Source organism: Festucalex cinctus, chromosome 19 (genome assembly GCF_051991245.1).
Source record: "Festucalex cinctus isolate MCC-2025b chromosome 19, RoL_Fcin_1.0, whole genome shotgun sequence".
Taxonomy (NCBI): domain Eukaryota; kingdom Metazoa; phylum Chordata; class Actinopteri; order Syngnathiformes; family Syngnathidae; genus Festucalex; species Festucalex cinctus.
In genome coordinates, this window is record NC_135429.1 from 5,007,606 (window position 1) to 5,030,664 (window position 23,059).

The following is a 23,059-nucleotide window of genomic DNA, read 5'->3' on the forward strand; positions in this document are numbered from 1 at the left end:
CGGGTGGCGCCAGGGAACGCAGCAGCCGCGCTTGCAAAAGCAAGCAGAACTTTGCTATGTGAACGTGGGGGATGGGAAGCATGCAAGCAAGCTCTGCTTCAGCCCTTTCTCTCTACAATGCGGAGCTCTCTGCTCTCATGGCTCACTCTTCCAGTGAAATAAACATTTGGAGTTTGCACACAGGCGATGTTTGTGTGTGTTTCTGGGACAAAAAGGCACATTTTTGCAAGGGGTTTAATAAAAGAGAGTGTGCAGGCAGGGTGCGGGGAGGAGGGGGGGGTCAATTCAGCTGCTGTATATAGGCTATGGGAGTGTGTGCGTGTTTTATCAGAAGAGACAAGGCTATGAGGGAGGGAGGGGGAGGGTGAATTTTCTTTTAGCATAAACTTGCTGTTTATTAGTATGGAGGCGCGTTTGCTCCTCTTGTTCATATTGGCAAACCTCTGCAATATGGTTACTATGCGTATGGTGTGTCCTTGTCCTGCATTTACGTCTCCATTTCCACGCTGTTCTCGTTCTGCCAAGTCCGGACAAGCTTAATAGCGAGCACGAGGACACCACCCCTCCCACCCACAATTAATAGACATGATGATTCTTCAAACTGATATGACCTGGAATGCCGACTTTAACGAGAGGAAGGCAGTTCTCAGTCGTGTGACGTTAAGCGCTTGTACGCTATTCCTGTCCTGTTGCCTGCATCATCGCAGACATACTTGGTTATAAACACCGTTATGCAACTAAAAATGCATTTTAACCTTGCAGATGACAACTTTGGTACGATAAAATGCCTCCCAGCGAGATACCACGGCTTCAGTCGGCATGCATTACACCTCTTTCAAACGAAATCCTGCTTTTCTGCTTGCTCGGACTGAATCATCAGTGGTTGGCTTTTCTACGATGGTTGATTTGCCGTGGGATGAAAGAGACATCAATCATTGTATGTACACAGCAATCAGTTGATGAAATAGATGATAATCACTGTATGAATCAGATTTTCATTGTTGGACCAAATGGATGGCAATTAATGGATAAAAAGGGTGGGGGGCTGGGGGACTTTGGTAGGAAAAAAATCACCACCACACATTAACAGAAGCCCAGAGGTGTAGATTGAGAAAGAGTTCATGGGTGTAAATCCTGTATTTATATAGTGCATTTTCCTGAGTGAAAACGGAAGACCGTGCCTTTAATTAAGCGCGTCTGATTTAGTGGAAAAATTAAGCTATGTCATCTGATCATTTGGCCTACAAATTAGACCTGATTCTCGTAATGTAACCAATTCCGTTTAAATTACTAGTAACGCTGTATTTCAAATGTTACATTTTGGTAGTAACTTGGTCCAAGGCCAGTGTTGGCAGTGTGTGTGTGTATTGTGGGAGTGGCAGAGGTGACAGTGGTGGGGGTAGCAGATGATTTAAGAGTGTTTACTCAGTCCCCAGCAAGCCACCCTCAGTAAGCGTGATGCATCACCCCCGGCCGTCACCAAGGCAGCAGCTTGGGCCTCATCCAAGCGCCCGTTTCTCTTGTAATCATTTAGCACAGCGGTGGGCAACCTGCGGCCCGTGGGTCATTGACGGAGTTGGATCTGAATTTTAACAGTGGCCGATGGCACATTTGCTGCCTGGGCTTTTCGTGGGGACTTATGTGACTTAATTCCATCACAATTACCGAAACCATCAACACTTGACAAAAGACCAATAGAACAACACAGAACTGTACCATGTACATTATCTGGAGCAGTTTACAATCAATATTCATCTGATGACAGACAAAAAGCAAACAATTTTGATAAAATACTCACCAGTGGTGTCGAATATTAATTGAAGCAATGTGTGCAGGTTGCTAGTCGAAATTGGCTGCAAGGTTTTCTTTAGTCCGATCAACCAATCACAGGATGGGAAATTGCTGATGTCATCGAGGCCAGCTCTCTGGCCCTGTGAGGATGGATTTGAAATCTGATTGGTTAAAGAAAGAAGAAGTCCCTGTGTTAAAATCATTTAAAGGGGTACTTTACTTATTTAGCCATTTTTGGCAGTCGAACATTAATATTTTGCCTATAATAAAGTTGATATTTTCATTATTTTTCATGCACAATTAGTACCTTTAAAAACACATTTTGCAACTTGCTGTCGACTGAAAATGACATCACAAGAGCTCAGGTAACCAATCAAAGCTCAGCATGTCACATGAGCAAACCTAGAAAACAGGTGAGCTGTGATTGGTTACCTGAGCCCTTGTGATGTCATTTTCAGTCGACAGCAAGTTGAAAAATGTGTTTTTAAAGGTACTAATTGTACGTGAAAAATAATGAAAGTATCAAGTTAATTATCGACAAAATATGAACTTTTTATTATTATAATGGGCTAAATAAGTGAAGTATCCCTTTAAGTCACATAGGCCAGTGTATCCATTTTAAACACTTTAACTGCGCCAATATTCTATTTCTGTAATCATCCTTAAATGTTGAATAACTTTCTGCACTTTTAAGCAGTAAAAATGTTTAATTAACAATCAGCACTTTTAACATATTGATTGGATTTCTTTAGAATTCAAACTTTGGGAGGGGAAAAAAAAAAGCCTTTCCATCACCAGGACAACACAATAATGGGGTATGGAATTTCCTAACAAGACTGCGGTTGAATTCAATCACACACACATCTTGACAGTAACATACACAATTTCACAATTGATGGCCACTAAGGCAACACCGTCACACTCGCCCCAAACATCAGATCAGCGGCAATCTTCCAACCAAGCTTGACCTGGCCACACACACACACACAGACACAAAATCACAACAGTTGGATGCTGTCCAGATGGTTGCCATGCAGCCGTTCAACATGTCGTCTGGAGTGTGTTGAGGAAGGAAGTGCCACTTAGCAAAGTGCAATGGCCATTCGACTCTTTCCCAGACAGCGTGTGTGGGTGTGTCTAATCACGGTTAAAGTTGCAGCTACATTATAAAACTAAAGTAAATCAGAAAAAAATATACATATACATATTTTTTACAAGTTTGTATACATCTATGTTACATTCAGACTACAGATAAGGAATGTAACCAACAACAAAAAAAAAAAAGTTGTTTACAGTTTATCAGAATTATTTCAATTGGTTTAGCTCAATCCTGAGACTAAATTTTTTTGTTGCATCTTACCTAAAATGGGTTCCATCAATTCAAGTCGCCTCACTCAAAAAGTGACAAACGCCTCTTAATATTGTCATGTCAGGACCTCAGTGCCCTGAAAAGACAAGCTGTCAAATCAAAACTGATAGCACATATTCAGGTTACATCAGTTTTTGTTTTTTTTTGTCCGTATGAATTGTCTCACGGGTCTTTTTTTTAATTTTTTTTTTATTAAAAACGAAAAGAACTTCACTACAGCCACCACCTGTGAATTCTTATTTTCTCCCAAGGCACATGAAGAAAGGCGAAGAAAAAGGAAGCGGCGTGCATGTGAATGTAAGCATGCGAGGTGAGGTTAAGAGCTCTCCAAAGCGAGCCGTCGTCCACCCTGCAAGGACGCCTGGTGCTTGCGCTCTTTTTTGTAAGGGGGGGGCAGAAAGGAAATGTGGTGTGAGGAATGGTCTCTTTCAGTTATGGAAACTGGTCGCTGTGGTGTGGGAAATGCCGCCTTCCTCTAGATCAGTGGTGTCAAACATACGGCCCGCGGGCCAGGCCAGGCCCACAAAGGGGTTTACTCTGGCCCGCGAGATAATTTTGTAAAGTTAAAAAAAAATAAAAAATTGTCATGTAGGACTAATTAATCAGCCGGCCACAATCAAAACATATAAATTTGTAATTTCACAAGCAGTCCTCTGATGAGCAATGCAACTTGTATGGGGAATCGTCGTCCTGGATGTCATTATTGTACACACAACTGAAACTACGGTTTTGTTTAATTATTATTCTCATTTTTTTTTTTTTATCATACACCAAAATAAACGTGTTAAATACAACACAAATTCAGTTACTGGTAACACAAATAGATATAACAATGATTAACGTCCTTATAACGTCATTAACTCATTTGCTCCCAAAACGTATAAATATGTTCTATTTTAAATATTACCATGCTCCCAGAGTTGATTCCTAATGAATCATTTGAGCCGGGATGCTGAGTTTCGCCCTGACTACTACAGAGAGGAGCGCCAACCAAAAGTCTGGCTTTGGCGCTGCCACATGGGCACAGCGTCCCTGCCAACCGTTGCTCCGTCAAGGCCCGCGCCAGCCTTTTATTTAAAAAAAAAAAAAAAAAAAATGCCCTATTTGGCAGAAGCCGTGCCCGGCAGGTTCAAATATACCCTCCTCGCCGCTTGATCCAAATCCTAAAATGGTCCAAGTGACGCGTTCCAAAGCCACGTTTCATATTCAGAGGGAGCGTGCGTGTTTTGATCGGCTCCGCCGGCAACAGATGGAGAAAACTGGAAAGTCGTATATGCACAGCCTCGTTTTGACTTGACGGTCCATGATGCTGGTTAATCTTGTCAGGCTACCGCCTCGGAAAAAGTTGACATCTACATAAAGCATCAATAGTTTGCATAATAGTTTGAACAGTCAAAGTCTTATGCACTGCCAAAACCGACACATTTGCCAGAAGCTGAGCTGCACTGTGTTTAACACTTTCCCTTCCCTAATATGTTCCATGTAGGAACTTTGTACGCCTGTACCATATTGAAAAAGCAAAAAAAAAGCAAAATACATCATATTGTTCCACATCTAATGTAGGTAGTGGGTAGCGCAAGCAGCTCGCAGTCTACATCTTCACTCCCTGTTCCACAGACAGCATTCAAGGTTTGAAATACAACCCCCAGCTCCACCTTCGCACCCCTATCATCACGTTGTCCCCGCAAAGCCTCCAGGCCGGTAATTAAGGGCAGTCCTCTATCTCCCGGCCTCCCCTCCGTGTCCTGATAACTTTGGTTTTTGCAATTTCGACCATGGGCAGAGTCTCCGCCCCCAACCCTCAGCCTACTCTCCTCCACCACCCTGGAGGGACAATTTCCATGACAGTGGCGAGGCCTCAGCAAGTATGGTCGTGTCCCATCACATTCAGCTGGAGATGTAACCTAACGCAAAAACCAGAACGCTGACTCTGGGGCTGTCATATTTTTTTTAAAGTATTGCTCCGTCTTGAGTAGAAAAGGTTTGGGAAACCATGTCTTCGGCACACACGGCCTTTTGACCACAGGGATTTACGTATCCATGGGTGAAAAACAAGCAACTTTGAAGTGCATATGATAGTTTCCAATATGTGCGTCTTCACTTCAAATAAAGGCCTCCCGGCCTCAAATAGACTCCCTTTTCCAACAGTGGAAAAACAGGTAGTAAATGTCATTACCTCAGGAGGTGCATACTCTATCGCTAACCAAAACAGCAAGCCCCATCTTGGCTCAGTTCAAAGACGCGATTGTTAACACATAAACAAGAAACTAGAAAGTCTCAATCGCATCTGAATAATGTTACTAACCAAAACAGCAGCACACACACAAAAAACTATTAAAATGACTTAAAGGATCTTAAAATGAATTCTAAATTACACAGACAGACAGTCATCTTAACTGTCTCGTCATCCTCAGTGGCTTAAGATAGGCAGAGCCACTACACCATGTTAAAGAAATAAATGCCTCATTTAAAAATGGAAGCATTGAAACAGGTGGGAAAAAAATTATTCCAGTTACCTCCTGCTCAATTGTAAAGCTCCAGCGAGTGTTTTGTTGTTGTTTTTGTTTACTATAACATTGCTTTCAGGAGGATTTGGCGCAACGCTTCTTTGAGAGATTTCCATATCCCTGGTGAGACAAAACACAATCCTCGCTGAGACGGTGACAAATTAAGGCTACTCGAGGAAACAGCAAAAAGGAGGAGGGGTGACAGAAATAGCATTTTACTTAACTATTTTAAGAGAAAACAATGTAAAAAAAGGAGCCTTTTTTTTTTACTTTAGTGAAACTCAGGAAACACACCTGGGGGTTCGGGGGATGGTGACAGAGGGGCAAACCTTTTTAAAAGCACACAATATCCCTACGATCAGCATTTATTTGTTGTTGCGCTGGAAGAATTGGGCTGATAGCGAGGCACGAACTGGAGAAGAGCGAGGCGGAAGGGGGCCCGGCAGACTGGGGAAGGGGACGAGGGACGTTGATGGGGGGGGCGCGTACAAGGCCGGTTATGCAGAAACACAGATTTAATGTAAGGCTTGGCTCGCTGTTATAAGTAGTGAGAGTGAGAGAGGGAAAAGCCGGTCTGGATCACAGGATGGAGGAGGAACCCAATGGAACATCTCTTTGGGGGGGACCACCACCAGGACCCCTGTTTAACTAAATCCTCTCTCATCCCTCCTTTTGGGTAAACAGCGCTATAATACACTGAATTAACAGAACAACCTCTGGGGAAATCAGATCCTTCTTCAATAAACGGTCAACCCCCACTTCCAACTCCCACGCATACCCACAACCCTTATAACAGCCAGCCATACCGTGACTTTTATGGTCTTGGGATCAGGGGCGACTGAAATCCTGATGAAAACGCATGGAAACTGGATTTGGCGTAATCAACGTGAAAACACGCACGGGTTGCACTGAAAACTGGAGCTCGTTGACTGAGGGCAAAGGGTGGTTTGGTCGCCAATTAATCACACATAATGGAAAGAGACAACCATTCATGGTCATCATCATGGTGTTTTCTCCTGCTTGACTCACACGTTACAGGGAAGTTACAACAGATTCAGCAGTAGAAAATGGATGGACGGATGGATGGATGGATGGATAAGTGAATGATTGTCCATCTCTTTGTGTTATGGAATGGAAACTTATCCACAGTCTAGTCCTTCTTCAATTCAGTTTTTCCTAGCAGAAGTAGTATTAAAAAAAAACAAATGATTTAACAATGAATGACTATAGACCGTGCAGCTGACTGGAGACCAATCAAGGGTGTAGTCAACTTTTGCTTCAGTGACCAATCCCGGTCTTTTCAACCACAGTCATCTGGCGTCAACTCCAGCTTTTCCACAAGGGATAAGTGGGAGAAAATGGATGGTTGTCAGCAGTAAAAGTGTGTCCAAAAGTGTTTTTCACATTTAATCCTGGATGCTCACTTGACTATGGTCTCCGTTGGAGGTCTTCTTTGGGCCACTACATAAAACACCAGGCAGGGTAAGCAAGCAATAGTGTTCATCAGTGCACAAAAGAGGCAACAATACGCCAACTTGCCGGGCCACATTAAAGCCCCGCGCAGACCTCTGATTCCGTTTGTTCTGTCTCTCCCTGCTGGAGAGCAGGTAGGAAGCCCTTAACTGCGCCTTCTCACCCGCCGCTTAATCTGGGCCCACAATCACATCCAGTGACAGGAGCACAAAGCCGTCTGGCAAGCGCAACAAGGCTCCACTATTATGTAACTACTGACAGCTGGGCTATCAAGGGAGGGGTGAATCCATCCCCCCAATACTCACCCCCACCACCAATCCATGTGGCAGCACTTTGTGTCAAGCTGATGTGACCATCAGGGTAGAGAAATTGTATCGGGCCGACGTGGTGATTTTGATTTTTTTTTTTCCCCAAATAATTCCACTGCGTTCCAGTCAGGAGATATGATAGCGGCGCTCTAAACACGTCTGTGTGGCCTTCAAAGCGCTCTTCGGCCAAATTGCCGCTGCTTTTACTACATGTCAGTCCGTATACAACGTAGAGAAGACATGGCGTCTGTAAAGCTGACGTTATGGCGGGGTTTAAAACGCTGGCATAGAGTCCACCCCGTTACTGTTATCCTATGTCAAACAAATAAATAAGACAATAAATAAATAAATAAGGATGAATATATGTGTGAATGGTTATCCGTGCAGTGTTCTGGACTGGCGACCATGTATGGATGTAGTCTACCAAGGTGCCGCATCCACTCGAAAAACGTGGCAGCCCCAAGTAGGCACCTCATCGTTTTCGCACCATCCCAATATACAACTCCTATTTTCCCTGTAGGTGGCTGTAGTGGCTTTTCTACAAAATGGATGACCACAAGTGCAAATGTCCCCTTGGTGACTAGTGACAATCCAGGAATTAATTCAACCATGTCCCACTGAGAAGAAAAAAAAAACTTTTAGTTCATCAAAATATGTTCCCTAATTTGACAAACTGATTAACAAAAAGTAGCGACAAAGGAAAAAAATAGACCTAACCTTTATGTCTGTTTTTTTTTTTTTTTTTTTTCAGATTAGACAGAGAATTTTTGGATGCCCAAAGCTGGTGGGTTTTAGATTGGCACAAGACACAACATATTCACCACAAATTATTCTTGCAGCAGACGTCAGAAAATACTCTTAAAGGCTATGGATAGGAATATTTTATCTTACACTCTGAATCTGGTGCACCATTGTTGTTAATGCTCTCTAGTTTAGATTCCTCCATGGCATTTTGTGCATTTTATATTAGCATTAAACTAGCAGACGTTTGTAGGACAAAGCTAATTTCTTTTTTTTCCCCCAGACGAAAAAGTTTTCCAGTTTGTTCATTTCTTGTTTGCTAAAGTCAAGATATGGAATGCTTTATTTTACGTTTAGCTTGACCGTAAACTTAAAAATGGGAGTAGTTTTTAAACAGCTTGAAGTTTCTTTTTTTAAATAACTGTTCACTATCATCTGTTCACTGTAGCTTGTTGTGAAGGGGAGTTCAGTCCAGTCCACTCAAGTAAATCATATCTCAAAGCACCACTGTATTTGTACAGGACTTTGTTACTTCCCACTATAGTCAATTAGGGCGTGTCAAATCGAGTCCAGGGGGAGAAAATGTGTAAATGTAAATAAATGTATTACTACAATCCATGTATTTGGGTGTACGGTGACTATTGGATGCGGACTGACCTTCACGCTGCCTGCAGGTCTCCAGTCCAACCAGTTGTACTCCTCCATGATACAACTGCAGTGTGGAGGTCATAGTACACTCACCGTTCCCTGCCGTAGACACACACAAAATGGCTATTTTACCACCTAAAACCTTCCAAAACAATCACTATCGTTCGCCGGTGAGACATTTTGTCCAACTTACTTGTTATTTAGACAACATGGAGCCGTATAGGGACAGTCATATGTGTGTTTTTGTCGTTTAAAAGCAGATTAAAATCAAACTCCAGTCCGGGTTTGCCAGGCCTCCTCAGCCTTCAATTTACTGTGTGTGCTTTCAGCGGGCCGAAGCACTCGCTGGCAACCTTCAGTATCCTTGCGCGGCTAGTGAATGTGCCTGTTTTTTTATAACCTCGAAGGATTAACCCGCTCTCATCGTCAAACTAATCAGCATATCGCGTCGTGTTTTTATTAAACACCTAACGTAACATGTTACGGTCAGCTTGGGCCAGCTTTGGACAACTTGGCGCACTACTTCAGCCCCAGCTGTCCTGTCTTCCCAACATGCATACAATACATTCCTGTGTCACTCCGCCGGTGTGACAAGGCCCGCTGTTCCTGTAAACTCCCGCCTTGACTCGATGGGCGAGAGAGCATGAGAAACAAGTGCGAAAAGAGAGCGAGAGAGAGACAGCTATGAAACAAGCAGGCCTACAAGCTCCCACACTTGAGTTCTGTTCCATATACAGCACTCGTTGCAATGGCTGCAAACACAAAGTAAAAGCTTTCACATATAGAAAAGAGGTAAATATGATTTACTGAGTTTTTCCCTTTGGTAAAATGAGTAAGATCCCAATACAAACACTTTTTTCATCGATAATGCTGGGTATGTATCCTACAAAAAGCCACACGACTCTGGTATTGAATTGTCGTTCAATTGCACAGAACTTCTAATGATTACTTTTTAAATTTTGTTCAAACAATAACCCCAAATGTAGTCAACACACAAACGTAAATCTAAAGCAGGACATTCTAACTGATTTTAGTGCCGAAAAGCAGATTCCTTGACCCCCAAGTGACAGTTTATGGTCTTTTGACTTGCTTGCAAACATTACCCTCCAACCATCTGCTGTGCAAAGCTTTTATCTGACACATGGTTTTAATCCTTTAGTGTTTTGGTCCTCGTTTGTACCGGTAGATAGTAGTATACAGGAGTACTGTAAACAAAAACAAAATAAAAGTAGGCATGTTAAATGTTGAGGTGGCAAGTGGATGGGTGGTCAGTAACAAAAAGGAGACGGAGCTATTGTTTGTGTTGGGCTGTAAAGCAGGTCATGCTAATCCCCCTTGTTTGGTATTGTCACGCATTCACTGGTGGATATTATATGGACAAGACATAACATTTAGGTACACCTGCACGATCCAATACCAACCGAATCCAATGCAAGAGTTGTCAAAAATTCACATTCTGAATCCATACCCAGGTTATCCTCGGCCATCAGCATTAGCAATCGAAATTCAAGGGGTTATACAGGACGGGCAAAAAAAAAATCCCCAGAAGCCCGTGTTGTGAAATGAATAGGAAGTCGGACATCTTGGGTCAAACTAGTGATTCTTTTTGACTAAAAATGGACTCAGTAGTACCCTGAGGAAGTTCTGTTTTTTTAAATTCAGCCCCCAAAGTGGATTTAGCAACATTACATTTACTAGCAATGTCTATCTTAACAGCACGCACTGTGCCAGCTGGAATGTTTTGAAATTTCAGCCCATGCAACCTTTCACTCAGCAACTCAACATGAAATTTGGTCCATCACGAGTTGACCCACGAAAAAGTTCAAGAACCCGCACAAGATACAGGGAGTTGGCTATATTGGTTTTGGATAGATTAGGCTCATTTTGGGGTCCATTCGAAAGGTCGTAATAAGGGCAGCCAAGTTTGATGACTTGCCATCAAACACTTAAAAATTAAGTACCCGAAACCAGTTTTACTTTGCCGTATGAAAACTAATAGCAAAGTCTGTCATGAGTAGACCCACAAAAAAGTGTCAAGGACCCATCCCTGAAAGGACACAGGAAGTCAGCCATTTTGGATTAAGCAAGTCACTTAGGCCTATTAAATCCACACGGTTTGTTCTTACAATGGCTATTGACCGCGAGGGGTCAGAGGCTCGCCACTGCGGCCTAAGCGCTTGTCGTGAGTTATTGGGGGGTGGTGAGGGGCCGCTTCTTTTTGTTTCCTATTCTCCACCCGTGGCACTCCGGCAGGAGGCACACTTGTGGGATAAATCAGCTCCATAATGAAAGGGAAGCAGAGACAATGGTTCTTAACTTCTTGCAACCTTTCTTTTCAGCCTCTTTCTCTCTCTCATTGGGTTGAAAGATGTGGAGAAGAGAGACAAGATAGCTCAGGAGCACCATCTTGTGGTTACTCTTGTATAGTGCAAGTTGTGAAATGCACAAACTGTAAAGCTAAAAAAATCCAGATATTCTTTTTTTTTTTTAAATGCATATATAAAAAAAAACTGGCATTCAAAGGGTGTGTAGACTTTTTCTACCCACTATACATTCTGCCAAAAATCATCAGCAGCAGGGATGGATGGTGTTCCCCAGGTAATAAGCAGTACGCTCAAAAGGCTCAAGAGTCCAATGGACTGAACCAGATTAAGCGTTGATTACAAAAACACGGTAATGAAGCGTGTTTTTTTTTTCAGTCAGCAGATTAAGTCTCTCTTTCCTGGTCCATCTTCTTCACAATCTTCCTCCAGACGGACATGAAGGGCCACTTAGGATATTGCCTTGAGGGCCGCGCTCGCCTCTTGTTCAACTCATTGCCGCGAGGCATAAATATCAGCAAGTGTCTGCTGATTTATGGATGCCCTTTCCTGCCTAACAAGCCTGTGGACAAATAGAGGAATTCTGCCTTGATTTACGCTCAAGCCCCCAGGGTACAAAGTGTGTGTGCATGCGTGCGAGAAATTTTGACATTAGGGTCAGTAGAGGTCTTTTAAGGGTATGGCCTCTATAGTTCGTAATGTATCATGTCAACAGTTTGAAGCAATTATTTACATTGACAATAATTTTAATGGACTTGTTGCTGTCCATTAAAGTATAATGCAAATGTATGTCAAGTATCTTACTTTTTATTTGTGTTTTACAAAATAAAAAGCACAAAAACAGACTTGAATTTTTTTCGGCAATGTTTTCATATCAAAGTTTAGGTAGTTAAACCTAACTGGTTAAAATGGAGGACATTAGGAACTACTCACCCAACTGGACTGTCCTTTGCTTCGATGATTGACAGTTTTGTTCAGCTCCACTTTTTCTGCCACCCTAAAATTGGCAGAGGCATCCCATAATCACTGACAGGCCCGTTAAAAGGCAGACTGCGAGCAATTACAGCTCCGATTCAACCCGGCGTCTTTTCATTTGGCACCGTAAAATTGTCCATCTCGCACGCCTGTAATTGGCTGCATTTGTTTGAAGGGGCTTTCGAAAATAAATACAAGAGGGCAAGAGAATGCGGCAACAAAAGAGGCTGATGCAGAAAAATTTAAAAAACATGCATAAATTACTTAAAACTATAAAAATCATAAATATAAAAAAAAACATTTTATTAAAATATGTGCATGTAAAAAATACAACTACCCGGTAATAATAATAAAAAAAATGTTTTAAAAAAAATGAATGCATTGATTACGCAAGTAATTTTTTTTAACATATGAAATTAAATGCGCATGTGGGGAAAAAAATAGTACCGTAAATAAAAAAATAAATAAAAAAAAAGTGCCCATAAATATATAACAAAAATTAACATTCATGTGAGGCATTCAAAATTATATCTAAAAAGTAAAACAAATGTGCAAGTAAAAAATCAATATGTAAAAAGAGATTTAAAAGTATTAAATGTGCATGTAAAAAAAAAAAAGAAAAATCAATCCATCCATTTTCTAATAATGTAATAAATGTGCATCTGGGGAAAAAAATATATGTGCATGTAAAAAATAAAGGTAATTAAATGCATTAATTTAATTTTTAGAAATGGTGTAGCTAATAAATGTAGTATATAATGTGTGTGGGGAAAAAAACAGTAAAGTAAATTATTTTTTTAAATGAATGTGTAAGTAAAAAAGAAAATAAATGTGTTGCATAAATATTCATGACAAATTTAAAAATACATATCATTTTTGGGTGCCTTAAAATGGGGTTCGACACCAGGTCCTAATAGAATTCGTTACTGCAGTCCTCCAAAAGTTCAGCGCCACAAATGTGTCCTGCCGCAAACACAAATGATAGCAATCCAATGTAATTGTGGTTAACTAAAAGTAACTTTTATTATACCATGCACTTTATACAAAAACTATTACAAACAAAAAAGCAATAAATTAACCAGTTCAGAGAAAGATCTATCATCATGATTTAGTGGTGAAATTAAATGGGGAAAAAAGTGATTTTAGGTAAACAATACATGATATACTACTTGCTTTTCTCACGCTGTACTGTACACTTTTTATAAACATGTCATTTCATACACATAGTGGGAAAAAAACCCGTCATTAACTAAAGGTTACAAATATAAACAGCCAAATTAGCTTCTACGGTATATTTAAACCGGTGCCATTAAAAGAAATGTGTGAAACAATAAATTTTAAAAAAAAAGTGAAAAAGAAAGAAAAAAAAAAAGTGTCAGATCTGGTCCAGAAAACCCTAAAAAGCAACCGAACAAAACGTTTTTATAAATGTCAGGGCACAAGTCGTACGGATGTAGTCTGACAATAGTTATTCAAATAGTGTAACAGGTGTCTCAAGTGTGTATGTTAACATTCACGTGGAAGCTGGAAATGTTTCACGGTGACGCATTCAAGAGGCGCGTAAAACAAACAAACAAACAAACAAACAAAATCATCAGAAAGTGTCGGTCAAATGCCGGCCTCCTTCAATACATCACAGTTGCCTCCAACACAATTTAAAATGGAGGAAAATAAGGAAATAAATGAATAATAAGCAGTAGGAAATGCTACTTTCACACTACCTTGAACAGACGGCATTTCCACCTTGTTTTCTTCATCTTGCGTAAAAATGGCATTGACTGGGAATAAAGGTCAGTTCTGTTTGTACAGATGAACTTTACCAGGTGATCTTACTGCCTTGGAGGTCGTACGAGAGCCGTAACAGAGGCAGGAACGTGAAAGGGAATTTATTCCGCAATGCCGGGACACAGGAAATTTAACGCCGACACAGACTTCTCCCGCTCTATTGTGTTGATGATGTCATACTCAAAAAAACATTTGAGCAACTGTTTGAAAGTTTATAATTACCATGATGTCATCCTTGCTAGTTTACATTGCCTGTATGTGACATAAATGCTTTTTTTATATGTTAGCATTTGGACATTTGTTTTTGAAATGATGTGCTGTTTTTTTCTTAATATTTATGGGTTCAAATAATGTTTAATTCGCCTTTGTTGGTGCTCCATGTGTGTTTAAAGTTGCAGTTTTGCTAAGGATTTTAATTATTGTAACATCAACATTAGCATTCCATATTATATGTTAGCATTAGGCTAATGGATGTTTGTTTTTCACATGTGGTTTGGTTGATTGTTGTAGTCCTTAATGTACAAGGTTAAAATCTGTTTGCATATGTTGCTACTCTATATGTGTTAAAGTATGGTTTATAATTATGAAATATTCCTGACTTTTATATGGGGTTTCATGGAATGTACGCTTGTTAATATTGTTTAATGCTTTGCATATGTGTTGCTGTTCCGTGTGTGTTATAGTGTTGCAGTTGTTTGAGAGTTCAGAATGACTAACAACAATGCTAATTTGCATTAGCCTATCTATGGCATTTCACATTACCCATTCAGATTACGCTAATAGATTTGTGTTTGAAATTAGCTGGTTTAGTTGAATATTTTGGTGTTTAAATATTCAATATTTACATAACTTTTGTTTTATTTGTCAGCTTTACGACTCTGATGCGGGCCATTTTGCCATATGAACGAGGCTCGTGTGTGACTAATCTTTTCTGAGGCACTGAGACCGAAGATCACCTTCAAAGAAAGAAAAACAAAAAATCCTGTAATGTGGGGTCTTCATCAATCTAGACAGACTTTTTTTCAAACCAATAAGAAAAAAGCCTGCCCCTTCCCTCGTTTAAGGCAACACAATTTGTGATTGTCTTTGGTCATGAATGTTGCTTCCTCCCCAACCTATATAATGTCTCATATTTACACTAACAAGTGTACATGTGTGTGTCACCAGACTTAAAAGTTCTGCTGCCGCCGCTTCTTGGCGTCCATGGCATCGAGGATGGGCTGGCGCTTGGCCGTGTAGCGCTGCCGTAGCTCCTCGATCTCGCGCTCCATCATTGGGTCCAGGGCACTCAGGCGCATCTGAAGTTCCTCAAAGTCCAGATTCTTTAACTGCACAAACAACAAGAACAGTTCATTTGTTCTGAGACCACACTGTCAAATTACTTTAATATTTTCAAAAAACTAATTAATCAGACATTTTACTACCACCTATAGTCCGTGTTTGTCTAGCTTCGTGCCAGTGGATAAGTTTGGCTTCAGGTTATACGTCATAACATAAAGTAAATAAAAGAGAGTTAACTGTTTTTTTGTTTGTTTTTTTAACGCTTTGTGTGTGTGTGTGTGTGTGTGTGGGGGGGGGGGGGGGGGGGGGGTCTCTAGAGTTTGCCCTGCGGTTGGCTGGCAACCAGTTCAGGGTGTACCCCACCTACTGCCCGAAGCCAGCTGGGATAGGCTCCAGCATCCCCACGACCCTTGTGAGGAATAAGCGGTTAAGAAAATGGATGGATGCCTTAAAACATTTATCATAAATGTAAAACATAAAGCTAACTACTTTGCGGATTTCAGTTATTGTGGGTATTTTTTGGAACCGAATCCCAGAGGAAAATGAGGGAACACTGTATTGCAAATTTTCTCCTATCAAGTGGGTCTGAAACAGGGGTCATCATTATAGTGCCTCATAGTGGTTGCAAGCAGGATGGCGATGACGTCACGCGTTCACTCACAAAATCAAAGTCTCCGTCCTGGGGCACCTTCCAGTTATCGGGGAAGATGTTCTTGGACTGGATGTGGTAGCCGGGCTGCTCCTGAGGTTGGTTGTGGTTGTAGTTCTCCTGCTGACGCTGCTGATGTTGATGATGCTGTTGTTGCTGCTGCTGGGCAGCCTTGTTGGAGTCCTGCTTGTCAAAGTAGTCCATGAAGGACGGACGCATGGGCTGCTGCGGGGTGGCGTGCCCTGAGGGGAGCGAGGAGATGGGCGGACGTTATTTGTAGCAGCAAACGAGTCACGCCAACAAATGAATGTTTTTCTGCAGTGAAAGTCGTGCGTGCGCTCACTCCTCATGGATCCCTGCTCCTCTTCTTCCTCCTCGTCGTCACTGTTGATGACCATGGTGCCCAGGTCGGTCTCCAGCATGGTGTTGCCGTGCTCAATCATGGTCTGCGCACCGTCGCTCATGGTTCCGGTGGCGCGCATGGTGCTGGCGCCTTCCGAGCCGGACTTCACCATGGTGTGAGAGTCCACCTCGGTCTCCTCCTCCTGCGGATGCGAAATTATCAGTCAGCCATTTTGTGTGTTTAATACGTGAACAAAAGTCAGAAGGTCGCACTGACAGAGTTGTCGTCCTCCTCCTCGAGTTCCCTTTGCTGCTCCTGCTGCCTCTTGGCCTTCATCTCCATAGCCTCAGTGATCAGGTCCCTCAAGATGGAGACCGGCTTGGCCTGGCTGATGAACGGATGCTGGAGACATGCAGTTCAGAAATGAGTAAAAGCAACTATAATGGCGTTACAAAAATCGCAAAACTTCTGTCACCGATGGGTTCCCAATTGAAGCTTTTGTAGTCAAATTATCTCCAATTTTACTTGACATGTTTAATGAGTCTTTATGACGAAGCATCAATTATTCTCTTGCTTAAAACTGAAAAAATAAATATTGAACATGGCTGATACCGACCCGTCTTGGTACTTGGTAGGATGCAATGCGAGATGTGACTTCCATGGACCAAACTAGCTTCATCACTGGACGCCACTCATTCACAAATATTCTAAGACACTCAAGCAATATTCATAATCCCGCTTCCAGCGGGGTGCCGAAAGTGCCTGTTACTCTAAATGCGGTGAATAATTGACAAGGTGGCGTGGAATATTTGTTTGTGTGCTTGAGACGTTTAGGTTTTGTTCCATGGATTGAACTCCGACATATCTCATCCCTCTGTAGTTACTAACGCCAAGCAATCAAAACACTTCCAATTGTCAAGGGGGACCCAAGCCCTATGTATCACACATCATCAATAAGAGGAATAAGTCAACTCAGTCGGGAGCCGTCTTCAAATGTTTGTAATTAACCTGTAGGAGTTGCGTGGCGGTGGCTCTCTGCTCCGGATTCTTCACCAGACACTTCTTGACAAAGTCCGTGAAGTCGTCCGACCACAGCTCGGGTTTTCGGAAGGTCGGCGGCGGGTTGGTGGGAATCATGAAGATTGCCTCAAGTGACCAGACGAGCGAAGGAGGATTAAAAATAAGAGACACCTTCTGTTTCTGGAAGGTAATCCATACTCACTCTCATAGGGTGGATGTCGGCGTAGGGGGGCTTGCCCTCGGCCATCTCAATGGACGTGATGCCCAGCGACCAGATGTCGGCCACGCAGTTGTAGCCGATCTCCTGGATCACCTCCGGGGCCATCCAGAAAGGCGTTCCGATGACAGTGTTCCTCTTTGCCATGGTGTCCTTTTGACGGGAAATTGTGACTTTACTCACTTTTGATATATAGTGTTGACTCTACTACAACTGATCGCTATCTAACAAACTGCATACACCGCACCCACAGAGGACAAAATAGAAAATAGTGACTCTCTAGTTCACTGTATAACACTTTCTGTTTGTTTTTAGCATCTTAGCGCTAATACCGTTAGCTGTCCTGCTACTCCAAAGTCAGCCAGCTTGGCGTGTCCCTCCGTGTTGAGCAGAATGTTGCCGGCCTTAATGTCTCTGTGAATCTTCCTCATGAAGTGAAGGTATTCCAGACCCTTGAGGGTTGACTTTAAAACAGTGGCGATCTCATCTTCTGTTAACTGGGGAAAAGAAAAAACAAAAAAAACAAAAAAAAACAAACATTGATATGAGTTTACAGTTTATAAACATTTTTTTTTCACACGTTGGAATTCTGCAACATTATTTGCCATAAACACATTTTCCCACAAGGTTAGTACAAAACGTTTTGTGCACTTTTTGTGTTTACAATATGATTAAAAAGTGTTTTTATAAGTTCAAATGTATTTGAAGCATGTGTATGGGTGCAAGACTGAAAATTGTTTTTACATGGTCTCTCTATATTGCAGATTTTCACATATTGCAGGTATGCCGAGAACATATGACCCCATTCATTGTATTTCTTATCTTAGGAGCGTACATTTGATGATTGTGAGGACCGGACCCACCGTTTTGTTGCGCAGCCTGATGATGTCAGAGACTGAGCCCGCCCCGCAGTACTCCATGACGATCCACAGGTCTGTGTTCTTGAAGTAGCTGCCGTAATACTTCACTACGTAGGGACTTTGAGGAAAGACACCAGATCAGCTGCTTTGCTCATGGACAAACTGCAAGGATAATTCAAATTTTGTCTTGCTTTGCTTGTTTAACCTGTCACATTGCTGCATGATGGAAATTTCTTTGATAATCTCTTGCAGATCAGACTCCACGGGAACCTGTTTGATAGCCACAACCTGACCCGACTCCTTGTGGATTGCTTTGAACACGCTGCCGTAAGAACTGAAAACACACACACACAACAGGTTTGCAACCAGACACACTATGAATTGTTTTTACGATTCAGTCACTTCCAAAATTAATAGCAGTAAAACTATTATATTATATTATATTATATTATGTATATATATATTATAGCATTGCTCTCATAAGTTAATGCTGGTAAAAATTGTTGTGTGGACGGGCACTCAAGTATTGGTCGGCAAACATTAAAAATGCATTTTCCACAATACATCCTCTTTAACCTTTGGTGAGGGGAAGTGTAAAAAAATAATAAATAAATAAAAATACTCACCCTTCACCAAGTTTTTCCAGGACATCAAACACTTCCTCTGGTTGCTTGGTCAAGCTGTCTTCACTCAGCTTTTTCAGCTTGCTGTTTGGAAAAGAAGAAAAAAAAATGGAATAGCATTAAAAACGCAAGTAATCCATACATTTCTAATGAATGATGAGCCACTTGATAACATTACAAAGCTTTGGTCCCACTTTTCCACGGGAGTGGCTATGTATCACAAAGATTAAGCAAACGAATGTACTTTAAGTGACATGATAAGGTTTCACATTATTACTACTTATTTTTCGTAAATAACTGAAAACAGTGTTGTGAATGCTGACAAAGCTAACTATAATTAGCATCACCGGCTAGCTCAGCGGCAGCTACCTTCTCAGCTAGCAAGTCAAAAAGCTTTAAATTACAAACAACTGCCTCCAGACGTTCACAAACCTTTTTGGGACAGACTGTTCCATAGTTTCGAGTGTGAAGTGATACAAAAAAACGTGGCGAAATGATGTTCAGTTGCGCTGATTTTTGTCTTCTATAATCACCGAATGAACATTGTCGTCGTTGTTATTAAAAAAAAAAAAAGTAGCTGCTGGCAAGTGAGGGCCACTCGCGAGACGTGTTTGTGACCAATCACGAGGCACGTTGCTGAGCGGTGAGTGCAATACTGCGCATGCGCACCATAGATACCGGACCCACATCGTGGAGACTAGGTCGTTACTGAAATACGTAAGCACGTTACCCATTTTGAATGTGTCAAAAGTACCACGTAAGTAATGCATATCAACGGAATGAACTTCATGTTGCAATAATCGACAAAGTGCACAATGCTTCGGATTTACCCTTTAAAACACACTAATATATTTGTGAAACAGCACAAAAAACAACGTATAAAAGAACTTATATGTGGGATATAAGAAAATATTGTCATTCGCACGCTGTCCATTAGGGGCAAGAGCGCAAAATTTTGATTATACTAATAGTGAAGAAGAAATTGGATCAGTGCTAGTCGCCGATAAACAAGACGAAGAAGAAAGCGCTGTGTGTATGTACGCGATGAGAAATATAATGTATTTTGCGTAATCCTATTCTTAAGTGAATGTAAAATATATGAGCTAATAACGATGAATTATAACCCGACGATTTAAGTCAGAAGGACCAAGCCAGCTGGTTCCTTTCGCGGCGGCTAGCGACCTACGCTAACTATAGTTAGCATACTTTCCCTCGACCGCTTATGTTTTGCTGTGATTGGACAATACTGCCGCGTTATTTCACATCCATGAGGCTCTAGATTGGGAAGATCTGAGCGGAAAGTGGTGGTATCCATGCGGGATAGTGGCACCAAATAGCGCCCGCCAACATGTCTTTAGTCGCCTATGGCAGCAGTGATGATAGCGATGGTGAAGGAACGTCGGGCAAAGAAGGCTCAGCTGGGCTCTTCTCCCTCCTGCCAGCCCCCAAAAAGCCATCTGCGGCGCACGGGACGTCGAGTGACGACCCTCGGCAAGGCAAGACGAGTTTATTGTCAGGTTTGCCCAAACCCAAGAAGCGCACGGAGCCTGTGAGGATTACCGTACCGCAAATCGAGAAGCATGATGTGAGTGTTGTGATGCGAACAGATAAACAATAATCAAGAAATTAGAGATCATGATTGTTTTGCTTGTTATTAGTCAGACTCCGATGACGACGAACCAGCAAAGAAGAAACTCCAATCCCAGGTAGGAATACTTATACTTCCTCTTGGATGTTCTTACACGATGTCTCTGTCAAGGCTTCTCAACGCAAGGGACAAGAAGTTAATAGCTAAAGGATGGATTGTACGATGTGGCGTGATCTGTAGCCTCTTTCATACGGAAGTCACACAAAATTGCAATAAGAGATTCTGTCAGTATTAAATTTAACACCCTTTTTCACTGCCTTTCTCCCCTTAGGGTGCAGGTAGCGGTTTGTCTTCTCTCCTGCCGCAACCCAAAAACCTGACTATAAAGGTGACCGACAGACCTTTAATTCCCCACACGCTCTCCAAGCGCTCGGATCCCAAAGGCACCTCCGCGCCAGGCCTGCTGGGCCCCAGCGCGTCCCCCTCCGCCATCAAAGCGGCGGCCAAGTCGGCGGCCAGGCAGCTGGCCAGGCAGATCGTAGCCACGGACGAGCACGAAGAGGACATCTCGCCGCAGAATTACTTCTCGTTGGGCGAGAGCCCCGAGCCGCCGCCCCCGGCCGTCACGCCGAGTTACGAGTCCGAGCCGGTGGTCCCCGCCGTGGAGCCGCTCCCCGTGGCTTTACCTCCGCCACTTCCTCCGCCGCCGCCCGGTGATGATCTGGGTCAATCAGACGCCCCCCTCGATTTCGGGGGAGGGCACGAGGGGGCTGGCGCGTGGGGGGGCCAGTATCCTCAGTACCAGCAGCCCATGGCGGGACCAGAGTCTTATCCTGAGGTATACGTGCATCAAAATTCAACAAATGGACTGTGACATGAACAACATTAGTGACATCGTCTCATACAACAGGGATATGATAGCAACGAAGCATATTACCAGGATCCAAGCCCCGGCATGCCTGATGATGAAGAACCTGGTAACTCGGCCATGTTTGATGACGAAGCGGTAAGAAATGTTGGCCGTTTTCTCCCTTAATTAAATAACAAATTACAAAATAGAGTAGTACCACCAAAATGGAACACCCCAAAATGCCTTCAATAGAGCAGAAAGTTACTAGAAATGGAAAATGAATGATAAACAGAGAACGGGAAACGGAAGTTATCACAACAAAGAGTAGAAATGTGGAAAAACAGGCAAAGTATGATGATAACTACCAAACAGAAAATTGAATTTACTGCAACAAGTGCGATGTTAACCATTTTCCCTGTGCTGCATACAGTTCATGCGGCTTCAGGGCAAAAGGAACCGAGGCAAAGAGGAAGTCAAGTTCCTGGAAATTAAGGGTGACGATCAGCTGATCGGCCACCAGCAGTGGATCACCAAAAGTATTTCCGAGGAGAAGCAGACCCGCGGGTCCTTCAGCAAGGTACGACCCAGAACCACTACAAGAATTCATACAAGTTCTGATTGTGCTCTTTTTGCCTTGCAGAAAAGGGGAGGAATGCCCACGGGACAACAGAGGCGCAAGCACCAGATTACATATCTCATCCACCAGGTGAGGCAGCCGAAACGTACACATGACCATATATGGTCAGTGGTTCTTCTTTCAGCAAGAGGCTGGCCACATAAACAGATCAGAGGTTCACAAAAGGGCCGCCATGTCATCACTTTCGTAACGGGGTTTACATGTAGGGTCATTAGGGCAACATCCTGCGTTGGTACAGATCCCAGTTGAAACCAGTAGGCATGCTTTACTCCTCTCTTGTGAGGCTTGCGTTTCACTTTAATTTTACCGAAATAAGTTCAATTTTCGCATGCGGTGCAGACAGTGAAAATTGCAATTGATGCGCCAAAACAACTAAAGTTTTCTTCTCTTTAGGCAAAGGAACGTGAGCTGGAGCTGAAGAACAGCTGGGCGGAAAACAGGATGACCCGCCGGCAGACGCAGGCCAAATACGGCTTCTGAGGACTGGAGCTTCCCGTAGATTTCAACAAATTGTAATCCATATTTTTCCTCACCTGTTTGGCCAGGATTCTAAAAGTAAACCAAGTTCCCTTCCAGACACTTGCTGGTGGGTTTTAGACGCCACTGGGTTGTAAATGTGTTCCTTTGTACGTTTTGCTCATCATGTAACAAACATTTAGGGTTACTCTCGGTTTAGTGGCGAGTCACCATCCTGCTTCCCAGGAATGTACCAGTGCATTCACGTTTAACTAGAGATATGTTGTGGAATTTTATAATAAACATGTCAATGCACAAATGTCAAAATTCTTGCTGGTCTTCGGAAAATACCCAAAAGCTCATTTGATTGATTACTACTGCACCCTATAATATAATAATTTATTTAAATGTAAAATTTGCACCTAACTCGATCAAAAATGTAAAAAATATATATATATATATATATATATATATATATATATATATATATATTCTGGTAATAATTACATTAATAGGGTGCTCCCTAAAAATAACAATTTGATTAACAAAAAATGAACATAAAAAAAAAAATATATGTACACTTTGCACTCAATTAGCACTCCCAGAAGTCTTTGTGG

At 42.2% G+C, this 23,059-nt stretch overlaps 2 protein-coding genes and 1 long non-coding RNA gene across 3 annotated transcripts; 1 reads left to right on the forward strand and 2 right to left on the reverse strand.

Moving 5' to 3' along the window:
* Positions 1-1,805: 1,805 nt before the first annotated feature.
* Positions 1,806-12,735, reverse strand: LOC144008063 (uncharacterized). The gene is made up of 3 exons (XR_013280595.1): positions 12,092-12,735; positions 8,847-8,936; positions 1,806-1,931 (listed from the first exon to the last, which is right to left on the reverse strand). It is a non-coding gene; the product is annotated as an uncharacterized LOC144008063 (long non-coding RNA).
* A 396-nt stretch (positions 12,736-13,131) lies between these two features.
* stk3 (serine/threonine kinase 3 (STE20 homolog, yeast)) lies at positions 13,132-19,515 on the reverse strand. Its single transcript, XM_077508116.1, has 11 exons — positions 19,344-19,515; positions 18,915-18,995; positions 18,494-18,622; positions 18,292-18,406; positions 17,761-17,925; positions 17,414-17,581; positions 17,200-17,337; positions 16,468-16,593; positions 16,192-16,393; positions 15,861-16,090; positions 13,132-15,246 (listed from the first exon to the last, which is right to left on the reverse strand). The coding sequence occupies exons 1-11, from the start codon at positions 19,364-19,366 to the stop codon at positions 15,088-15,090; spliced, it is 1,536 nt and encodes a 511-aa protein (XP_077364242.1). The 5' UTR covers positions 19,367-19,515; the 3' UTR covers positions 13,132-15,087.
* A 115-nt stretch (positions 19,516-19,630) lies between these two features.
* On the forward strand, positions 19,631-22,770 carry prcc (proline rich mitotic checkpoint control factor). The gene is made up of 7 exons (XM_077508117.1): positions 19,631-20,496; positions 20,570-20,617; positions 20,831-21,337; positions 21,410-21,505; positions 21,780-21,926; positions 21,990-22,055; positions 22,380-22,770. Exons 1-7 carry the CDS (start codon positions 20,260-20,262, stop codon positions 22,464-22,466), a joined length of 1,188 nt encoding a protein of 395 aa, XP_077364243.1. The 5' UTR covers positions 19,631-20,259; the 3' UTR covers positions 22,467-22,770.
* Positions 22,771-23,059: the final 289 nt, after the last annotated feature.